This window comes from Fukomys damarensis, unplaced genomic scaffold (assembly GCF_012274545.1).
Source record: "Fukomys damarensis isolate Sample0158 unplaced genomic scaffold, DMR_v1.0_HiC HiC_scaffold_17, whole genome shotgun sequence".
Classification (NCBI taxonomy): Eukaryota; Metazoa; Chordata; class Mammalia; order Rodentia; family Bathyergidae; genus Fukomys; species Fukomys damarensis.
The window spans coordinates 7170522-7181426 of NW_022900929.1; the positions used below are offsets into that span (position 1 = coordinate 7170522).

Consider the following 10905-nt stretch of genomic DNA (forward strand, 5'->3'; position numbering starts at 1 on the left):
CGCACCGAAAGGTCAGAATCCACTCCCCGGCCATAAACGCCCAGGCGCATGAGTCAGGCGTTTCTCTTCCAGTCGCCACTTTCTCTCCCAGCGGCGGCTGATGGCTATTTGCTCTCCCTGGGAATGTTTTCTGCGCGTTTGAGGGAAACGCCGTGCGTGTCACAGAAAGTTGAGCAGCATAGAGGGCGCCCGGGTCAGAGCCAGGTGTGCGTCTGAGGAGCGCGGGTGGGCGCGCAGCTCACTGCACTGGGCGCTGGGCAGTCCTCCTGCCTAGTGAGGAACGGAGGGTGCGCGCTGAGCTGGCTGGACCGGCCCCTTTTGTCGGGGGAGTCGGCTGGTGCGTTGCTCCCTGCGGGGTGGGCCTCTATGGCCGCGGGAGGCCCTTTTTCTCGACCTAATAAAAAGGCGTGTCTTGGACACATTTGCTGGAGGCTATTTTGGGGGCTCATCCTCGGGATCTGGATCTGAGCCACTTCAGAAAACAGTTTATTTGTAAATACTGAGCTTTGAAGCAGTGTTGGAGTAGATCTAGGTAGCAAAGGTTAAAGGAGTTTCAGGGGTGGTGTTGGGGGGCTGTATTCTCTGAAAGCTGGAGAAAGAGATCTCCGCATCTTTGTGGCGCCCTCTTCCAAATTGACACTTGACCCGGGGAACTCCATCCTCAGCCCTGAACTAGAAGATAATGCCTGTGGGGAAATTTCTTACTGGCTTTAAAGAGATTGAAGATGGACTTGTCAGAGTAAGGAAAGACAGCTGAAGTGAAGAATTTTAAGTGAAATGAAGATTTCTCTCTCTTTGCAAACTACTTGGAAAAGGGTGGTGGTGGTGGGGGAATTAAGTAAAATCACATGGTCTAGTCATTTGGAAATTTGTACCTAATTATGGTGGTGGAGAGGCCTGTGCTGTTTTCATTACATGCCAAAACCGTTTTCTAACAAGGCTGTGGGTTCTGCAGTTCCTTGACCCAGGAAATCCTTTGCCTGATCCTTATCTGGAGTAGGGTAGGGTTTCACTCGGAGATCAGAACTGGGCCAGGGGGAATTTTGATCTAGTTCCTTGATGTGCAAGCCTGGGGCAAAGGATTTGGCTTGGGTAGCTGGGGAAAACACTGGCTTTCTGCTGGTCCCTGATGGATTTGGCGACTTGGGGCAACTGCCTCCCAAAAAGGGGCTTGCCTGAGTGAGGCCTTGGAGGGCTGGGCCTCCTTCCTGTGGGCAGCCTAGTGCAGGGAAATGGGCCATTCACTTTCTGCCAGGACCATTCTTATTCTGGTCTCTGCAGCCCCGCCTCCCCACCCCCCATCCATTAACATTTTAGCCATGTTGTTCTGTGGGGTTTGCTGACTGCATTCCTGACCTGGGGGCTCCTGGGCTGGGCTTAGCAAGAGTACACCTCCTGTCCTCCTAGCAGGTTTCAGGTTTCCTCAGTGTGTTTGCGTGTGTGTGTGTGTGTGTGTGTGTGTGTGTGTGTGTGTGTGTGTGTGTGTGTGTGGTGGGTTGGGCACTGTCCCTGCAGTCTGCCCCCTCCCCTGCCCATTGTAGAGGGAGGTGGGGATCCCGGTCCTGTCCACTTGACAGATGTTTGGGATCTGAATAGGATTTGCCCAGTGCTATGAAAACAGTAAGAGCACCCACCCTTCCCCGCCCTGTGCTTCGGTTTGGAGCTACAGACCTTTTGGAACAGAATCTCCAAAGTGAGTCTCCTTCCTCCTGGTGCAGTACCCTAAGTAGTGGAAACTAAGAACCTGAGGACAGCGGTAGCCCCTGCACTCCTCTCCCTGCCTGAAATGAGCCCATTGTTGCAGACTGCTTGTCGGAGCAGGTTGTAAGTGGCTGTGGTAGCCCAAACTCAGATAAAAGCTGCCAGCTCAGCCCTGGTCTACCTTCTAGGTCCAGTCAGAGGCATGCCTAGTCTGTTGGGAGCACTCTGGTCTGTCTGGAGCCCATGAAAATGTAGGGGAAGGACTGAAGGAGAAGGGGCAGGGTGCTGGGATAATCCAGGGTGATTAACCCTGCTACAGTCTCCTCCTGGAAGACTCGGTACGGGGAAGAGGCCTTGGGGTGTCCCAGGTCCCAAATGACTCCTCCCTTGAGTGGGTGGGGCTTTGTGCCTGGCACGTGGCAGCCCCATCCCCACTGTGCAGATGGAACCCTCTTAACTAACCCTGCCCCTCCTCAGCTGTGTGGTAAGCCCTGGAGGCGTGCATTCCTGTTTGTGTCGGGAATGTGGTGAGCCTGGAGCAGCTGGAGTACGCACGGGAGATGAGAGAGATGCCAGGTGGCTTTCCTGGGCTGTTTGGGCCCAGAGACCAGCATGGGTCTTGGGGTGACCAGCAGCTAGCTGTAGAGTGGGACTTGTTTGTCCCGTGTGGTGTGGTGGCGGGAGCTTTGTTCTCTGGAGCCGGCTGGCCAGGCGCCCTGGGTCATTGAGTAACTGATACATAAACATCCCAGCCACTCATGCAGCCAACCAGGACCGGGCTGGAGGAGTTTCCCTTGCCTTGCATGATGTCTCCGCTTAAAAACAAAAGGGAAACTGCCTGATTATTTGTCCTGAGAGAGTTTGGAGAGTGTTTCCTACTGCGTAGCCATGGATCAGTCAGTCTTGATCTTCTGAGTTCCTGCCTAGGTGGGTTCTTCTCATCCTTTGCAAATCAGAATAGCTCCTTGGAGCCTAGGTTGGCTTTTGGTCTGTGACCACCCATCTTGATGGGTGCAAGTGTGGACTGTTTGACTAGGAGCTGTTCCCACTCAGTCTTGTCTAAAGAAGCCTGCTGAGTTGGCCATTAGCAGCGCTGATGAGCTGTCAGGGCTGTGTCCCCTCTGGGCATTGAACTGAGCCAAGAGGCCTGAAGTGGGGGCCCCAGCACATGGACACTGGGCTGGCCGGTCCCTTCCTCAGCCATCTGCCCTGCTTGCTCATTTTTCTGGGTCTTGTTTCTTCAGATGCAGATGGTGAGTAAAGCTTGACCCCAGTAATCAATTGGTCTGAACAAGCTGCAGAAAGGCCCATAGCTGATGCTCATGTTAAATTTTACCTAGAAGCTGGTCTATTGGCTCTGGTTTGGCAATGGCTAGGTGGCCACCACCAGGGTGTGACTCACAATGACACTTTTTTGTGAGAAAAAAAAAAAAACTTCTTGTAACGGTTGATGGGAAATTCTTATTGCATGAGTAGTTCTGATCTTATTTTGGGTCTCAAAAAAATTAGTAGTATTGAAACATTGAGTCACTTAAGTGGAAAGTCGAGTTCTGCTCAGATTGTCTTTTCCATTTACACGTTCCTGGAGAGTTTTGGTTTTCATTTCAAATGTGCTGGTCCAAGGTGTATCAAGGGGGCCTAGTCTCTGGTTGGTTTTCAGGCTCTTGATGCCTTGGGGCTGGGCAGAAAAAACTTTGGATTTTGTGTCCTATACTGGGTTGGGGCCTAGTTCTGGACTCATGGCTGGAATGTCACTCATGTTTCTGGAGAGGAAAAGGAGGCCACAGGGTAGGGATCTGGTGACTCTTTGAGTCCTGTCTGTTGAGCACATGTCCCTGTACTGTTTGACCCTGGAAGCCGATGGAGGAAGCAGAGGGGATGGGCAGGGAGGCCAGGTCTGGACAGTATGAGCTGATGGGTTTACATGGCAGGGGGGAAGCTATGTGTCCAGAAATCAAAGGGACCAGGGAATTGGGGCTGTATACTATAGCCCCCTCACTGTGCATAGGGCTGTGATGTCCTCGTGGTGGGTGGCTCTGGGTCATTGTCACACTTTCTCCACCCAGTGGAGAAAGGGCATGGCTACAGGGCATGGCTGCAGGTACCTTCCTTCCTGGGGCTGCCCCCTTCTCTGCAGGCACCCAGGACACTGCTCAAGCCATTGCCAATCCTCCCTTACACTGTCTCTGAGCAGCCATACCTCTTGTGCTTTCTCATGGCCTCTGGCCCTCGTAGCAGGCTTATTTCAGGAATTGGTTGGGGCTGGCTCACAGCCCAGTCTGGAGTTGCTTCTGATGCCCCTCAGAGGTTAGGATGGATGCTCCATGGAGGCCTTGTTTATGGAGGAGGCGGGGCCTCTTGGTTCTCGAGTGGTGGCCTTGGGCTTTTCCTGACCTGGTTCATTGAGCTTCCTTAGAGGTAGCCACCTGGGGTCTTTTTCCCACTAGGTCTCAGCTCTGCCCTAGGCCTGGCGGGAATCGCTTGATTCTGGGGACCTCTGTGTTGAAGGGACATTTTTACCCTGGTTTGGAGTGTTTCACCCCTGCACATCTGAAGAATCCCAGGGAATGCAGGGAGAGGGGACTAGGGATTGCCTTGCGGGGTGGGGCTAGGTGGGCTGAGCTTCCAGGCTCTTTGTTCCAAGGTGGCTCTGGCTCTGAGAGCTGATCTGCAGGACCATGCAGGTCCAGCCTGGGGCACCACGAAGGTGTGGACAGCTGGTTGCATGTTCTCTTTCTACCTGTAGGAACCGAGGATGCCTTGGAGACCAGCCTGAGAGCCCACGCACCCCATGCCACCAAGCATGCTCCGGAGAAGCGGCCTGTGCCCATTCGGAGGAAGAGGAGCATCGGTGGGTCCAGGAGGCTTTGGTGGGCAGAGATGTAGGGGGTAGTCCAGGCTCCTCATAGTGGCCTCCAGCAAGCGCTGAACATCTCTCCCCAAACAAAGGCTGAGCCTGCTCCTCTGTCTCTGGCCTGCTGCCCTCTCTGGAGGCGCCCTCTGCCTCTACGATGTGCCTCCTGCCTGGCCTGCTCTTCGTTGAGATGCAGCCTGGGCCAAGAGTTTCCAGGGAGAAGAGCTGTCATAAATTCCTTAAGTGCCGGGTCTTGTTGGGGCCTGTCTGCAAGGAGGCCTTGCTGGAAAAACGTGGCTGAGCCTAAGTTCCAGTACTAATGTAGAGCCCCAGTGTGCTCGCAGCTGGGTGCAGCTAGTGGACTGGGCCCAGTGGGCCCCTTCTTAGGGGACAGCTGGTGGCCTCTTGGTGATATTTGTGAGCAGATCTTTGGGGTGGCTGTAGACTCAGATTGTGCCTACTCCAGGCTTTCCGACCCTCTGCACCTCCAGGGACCACCTGTAGATCCTAGGGTCTTGGGGATCCAGGCTGGTCCCTCTGCTGGAGTCCTTGCTCAGCCCCCAAGGGACTGTGTATGTGAGGCGGGGGTGGGGTGGGGTGGTCCTAAGCCTGATAACCTGGGCTGGGTGTGAAGATCTCTGTGTGCTCACTGTAGTCTTGTTCTTCAGAGGAAGCCATTCCCGCAGTCTGCAAGACCAGGACAGTCATTTACGAGATACCTCGGAGTCAGGTGGACCCCACGTCTGCCAACTTCCTGATCTGGCCGCCGTGTGTGGAGGTGAAGCGCTGCACTGGGTGCTGCAACACCAGCAGTGTCAAGTGCCAGCCCTCGAGGGTCCACCATCGGAGTGTCAAGGTGAGCTGCCACTCACCCAGCCACAGTGGCCTCCAGATTCGGTGTGGCTGAGGTGTCCTGTCCCCTCTGAGTCATGGGGGACAGTTGGGCTGCTTCAGCTCTCTCTGGGCTGCCGGATCGAGGCCTATAGCTTCTGGGCCAATTGTGGCTTTTAGGCTGGGTTTGCTTTCCTCTGGCCCCATGTACCCTGGTCAGAAGAGGGCTTTGTACACTTGGCAGACCCTTGGGTATTGGTCTCTGAAGAATACAGGTAGAGGGCAGGTACCTGGGGCACCTCTAGGCATCTCTGCTGTGAGGCCCACTGTGGCTGAGCCTTCAGGCACCCATCCTAGGCTGGATGTTCCTGGGCTCTGCTCTCTAGAGTCTGGTTCTGTTCTGGTCCTACATGACCCTTAGGAGGAGCACGGGTGATTGACCAAACAGTGGAGTATAGGCAGCATGGCCCCTATCCTGGAGGCTGTGGAGTGGAGCTTTTGGCAGAGTCCACTTCTGAGACAGGAGACACCTTTCCTGGGTCAAGGAGTCCCCAGAATTAAGTTGGGAATTTCAGTTCTGGAGATGACACTAGAACCCAATCCTAGACTGTAGAAAAAACTATCAGGTCCTTCTACCCTGTTGAGAGACCTGGGCTTGGAGGGAGATGCTGGAGAGAGCACTTTGTTTTAAGGACCTGTCACAAGCCAAATGTTTGTCTCGTGTAGTAGAGACATGTCTTGACTTCTGGACTTAGTCTTTGTGGAGCCCTGGGATTGAGTGAGGACCTCCAAGGCCAGACATTCCCCTTAAAAGAGACCAAGGCATCCCTGAATCCTGGAGGCTCTGCAGAGCCACATGGTAGGGACCATGAGGGTGTGACTCAGGCTCCAGTGTCCAGAGACCTTGTCCTATTGTTGCCAGTGTCCTGTGACCCTGGCCCAGCTTCTTGTCTTTCCCTGGGTCCTGGGATTCTCACTGTAGCTTGTTGGGGGTTACTGTTAGGGGCTTGTTGGGGGCTCTCCTAGGCTGAGAGTTCGAGACCCTAAGCTTTCTTGCCCTCTAGGGTACAGGGTCAGTTAGGCCTAGCTGACCTATTCCATGTGTAAGTGCTGGTCTGTCCTCAGATGAATGAGACAGGGACTTGGAGGGACAGGTGTTGGTGTGAAGGAGGTTACTTGGAAGTTTTTAACCCATGACCTCCAGCCTCTGGGTGCTTGCTGTTCCCATTCCTGCTTCCCCTGGGGTGGGCATGAGGAATGTGTTCCCAGTGGGACAGTGGAGCCTCCCTTCCCTGTTTTCCTGAGTGAGCTGGGAGTCCAGAGGTCCTCAGGGTGCCATGACTGACCTTGTCTGCTTGGTGGGATTCTGGTAAACCCTCCTGGACAGCAAGTCTTGTGTCCAGAGCTAGGTCCCTGGGCTCCCTCAGGAAGGCCTGTCCCCTGCCCACCCTTCCAGAAGCTCGAGGACACATTTGGCAACAGACACTGGGGGCTCTGGCATAAGGGACAGAGGTCAGCAGGGACAGGAATCCTATTGTGGTGGCTGAGTGCCATTGGGCTTGAGGCAGATGGTGAACTGGGTGCCCAGACTCAAGCTGAGCTTGTGTGGTGATGTGGTCAGCAGGAGCAAGGCTAGGAAGGAGGAGGGCCAGGCAGCCACTACCCCAGGTCAGCACTGGCCTCACTGTGTGGAGTCTGGAATGGGCTCTCCTTTGGTTTCTGAGGACATGAAGGGGAGGCCTCATCCTGGCCTAGTACCCTGTATCCAGCTTGCTGGGGCCTCCCTGACCTCCAGCCCTGGCAGAGGCAGCAGGGCTCTGGGGCTGGCTGCTCTGTGTGCTCTGCTGGTCACGCCTGGCATCTGGCCCCTGGTAGCTACTGGGTGTCTGGCTTGGACAAGGCAGAACTCCCCACTCTTGGGCCCTATTTGGCTCTGCACTGGGTGGGACCACTGGAACCAGCGCTGAACTGCATCTGATCTGGTTCTGCCTGAGTCATTTCTGTGCAGGGAAACCTTAGGCTGGTGTTGTTTTGAGGGAGTCTTGAGAGTGAGGACCCAAGGCCCTGCAGTAGACAATATGGTCAGCCCCCAGTCTTGCCAGAACCTGCTCTGCAGCACCCAGGCTGGGGACCATGGCTGCTAGGCCGAACTTCAAGTTTCCGAAGGTGTGTGCTTGCTGGGTGCCCAGGCCAGGCTTCCCTCTGCTTCCCTGGGTGGAGTTGGGGGTATGTTCTGGAGGAGAGTTCCTAGCTGGGGCCCCAGAGTTTGGGGTTTGGGGGTTGGGGTCTCACATCCCTCCCTGTGGTGAAGGGCAGGGTGTTAGCACAGTGAGAAGGGGGCCCTGGACCTTAGAGAGCCCTGGAACCACTTTATTTTGGCCCAAGTGGGATGCTGGGAGTGTGGGCCAGGTGGGCTCCCAGCCCTGTCACTCCCAGTTTGAGGTCTGGCTCCAGTCATCCTCCGGGAGAGCTGGGCTCCAACACCCTCCAGCTCATTTGAATAGCAGGCTCAGGGTCTGTGGGATGGGGTCCCAAGGCCTCACCTCAGGGCTCTGCTCCTTCTAAGTCCAGTCCCTTGAAGGCAGAGAGAAGGGCCAGGGATGGAAAGCTGTGGAGCACTGGGCAGGCCACTTGTCCTTTCCTGGTCCTTGTCTGTGCAGGGGCTGTAACCGTGTCTTCCCAGCTGCTGTCAGGAACACAGGCCCGGGCTTAGTCAGTGGTGGCTTTTATCACAACTGACCCAGTCCTGAAGGTCTGGACTGGTCAGGATAGACCCTTCTAGGAGGGCAGGTGCCTCAGAAGCAACCTTGGGGGCCTGCTGGGCGTCTCCTGCAGGAGGGATACAGCCTGGCTGGGTGAGGCTCTGGGGTGAATTTACTGGGAGCATGTGGATGTGGAGCCAAGGCAACAGTGGTTGGGGTGTGATACAGGGAGGGACTTCAGGGACCTCTCAGGACCATGGAATGCAAGTGGGGGGCCCTAGACCTGGTAATCTCTGTTTTCAGACTTTGCTTTCACGGGGGAGATTTTTAAGAATTCAGAATTCTAACATGTTCTTGGGGGAAAAATGTAGCCATTTCCTGGCCAGACAGAGGTGTCCGAGTGGCTGGAATCCTTGCATTCCCAGTAGCAGGTGCAATCATAAATTGCTGTTTGTTTTTCTCGATAAATGTGGTCTGGCTGGAGAGAAAGTCGGTGCCCAGACCAGGCAGCCTCAGGGACTGGTGTGAGGGCAGCGTAGCAGGAGTGCTGAGGGGCTGCCCTGCCTGCTGCACCCACTGGTCCGTGTGGAGAGGAATAAGCCTGCACCCTGCTTGGGGGTCTAGGTCCAGGTCTCAGCCGATCTGGGGCCTGGCATATGGGGGCATATGGCCGTGGGGGAACTAGGGAGGCCACTGTTGACCACAGAGGTGTGAAACTCAGACAAGTGCTTGACTCAAGCCTGGCTCCAGGGGCTCACCGCTTACCTTCTCTGCTCCCAGACCCTGTGCGGGGTGTCGGGGGAGCACAGCCTCCCACCTGCTTGGGTTTATGGCTGGGGCTCCCCTACAGGGGAGGCGGTGCTGGGCTTGTGTATTCCCAGGCAGATCTGGTTCTGATTCCTGGAAGCTGTGGGTGCAGAGGAGGGCTGGGGCATGGCTGGGTCCGGGTGGCCCCACTGTTTTCTGAGGACTTGCCGAGTTTCATCCGAGGGGGGCCTCCCTCAACCCAGACCTTTGAAGGAGCGGGTCACTGGACTACCTCCCCCCATTCCTTACCTGCGAGTAAACAGCCTTCATGTTGCTTTTGGGGATGGGGAGTGGGTCGTGCAGTATCCCCTGGGACCTCTGGGCTTGGCTTCCCGGAAGAGGGCCTGAAGCTGACCTTGGCCTGATGGCGTTGACACCTGCTGAGTGGCTCTGCAGCCACTGTCCCACTTCTGAGTGTCTATGTGGGGACCTCCTTTGTTCCCTGGGTGGGTATGTCCCACGTCAGAGCTCCACAGACTCCTCCCTCCCGGCCCCTGACCTGGGAAAGGGGTGGGTTGTGGGTGGGGATCCAAGCCCTCCCAACAGCCGTGAAATGGCCCCTTCCAGGCAGCAACTCTGGGGCAAAGCCTATGTTCCTCCGCCCTGGCTTCTGTCTCTTTTGCCTCCTGACGTAGGGAAACCTCTGCTGACCTCTGACCCTGGCCCCACACCCTGCCCTCTGAGCTCATACCTGGCAGCTATGTTCACACCTGCAGCAGCCACAGTACTCACACGCCCGCTGGGCACCCGGCACCCTTTGCACCATGGGTTAACTATTAACGCCAAGGTGGTGTGCAGCAGGGCCCAGACAGGCCTGTTCCCAGAGCCTTGGGGAGGCTTGCCTGTAGGGTAGCCACCTGGCCGGTATAGGACTGACCTTCCGCCTAAAGTCCAGGCTCTGAAGGCGAGTGGACAAGGAAAATATTGCCATCCTCTTCTCTCCTGACAGCCACAGAGCTGGCCACTGGGTGGGCACCCTCACCTAGGGGCTAGTGCTGGCTAGGGATCCCACCCTGCAGGTGCTTGGGATACAGGGTGTGCTCCATGCCCTTTCTAGCCTCTGTGTCCCTGGTATACAGGGGTGACCTTGAGGAACACTCTTGGGGTTATATACATGGATAACTACGGTGCGCCCAGTTCCATGGGGCTGGGAGGGAGCTGCTCTGGGGTATTCACAGAGGGGCACCTAGTGCGTGTACAATTTTGGTGATGCTGAAGGGAGCCCTCACTTGGGTGTACATGCTCTGGGACTGGGAAGAAGGCCTGACTGTATGTATACAGATGGGCACCTATTGTGTACACAGTGCCGTGGGGCTGGGAGAGGGAGTCTGCTTCCCAGAGTCTACTCCAGGATGGTGGCTAGGGAGAAGACTCCATGTGTGCTCTTGGGGCATCCTGGGGAGAAGCTTGTTGTGCCTCGGTGTCTCTTCTGCCCCTGGAGGTGCTAGCCCTGGGTAGGACAGAATGCACCCTGGCCTTGGGACTCTGAGGAGGATGGTGGTTAGACCACCCCTCATCTACTAATTGGGAAGAGGTGAGGGACTGGCGCATGGTGGCCTCCATGGACTTGGAGTGGGGATTGTGTTCCCATGACAGTGTGTGGTCCTGGGGCTGGGGACCTCTGGTTGCCAAGAATGTCTTACAGAGCTGCAGACCTTTGTTCTCGAGCACCTGGTGCTTGACCCAGCTGGGGGTTCTGTCCTGCATTTCTGGGCAAGGTGCAGGTGTCTTTGGTCTGTCACAGGGTCTGATGCCCAGGATGGGCCCCTCCTTTAAAGAGGAGGCTTTCAGCTAAAGTCTGGGTTTCTCCGAGCTCTCTGTACCAGAAACCTTGGCCTTGCACCCAGCTCTCTGGAGTCCACCTCATGTGGCCTTGTGATGGCCAGGTGTCCTTCATGCACGCTGCTGAGAAGGCCAGGCCCCTCTGCACCCGTGGAGCCCCAGGCCTGGCTGGGCTATGTGGCTGTGGGTTAGCACTTTTCCTCCTGGACCATAGGTGGGTGGGATAGG

The 10905-nt window shown here is 56.1% G+C and overlaps 1 protein-coding gene across 1 annotated transcript in view; it reads left to right on the top strand.

Annotated features, from left to right (window-relative positions):
- Pdgfa (platelet derived growth factor subunit A) overlaps positions 1–10905 on the top strand; it is a 17333-nt gene that overhangs the window by 3834 nt on the left and 2594 nt on the right. Inside the window, exons 6-7 of the mRNA XM_010635802.1 lie at positions 4448–4552; positions 5224–5411. Of these exons, the coding sequence (XP_010634104.1) occupies positions 4448–4552; positions 5224–5411 (293 nt within the window). The remainder of the gene's footprint in view (positions 1–4447; positions 4553–5223; positions 5412–10905) is intronic.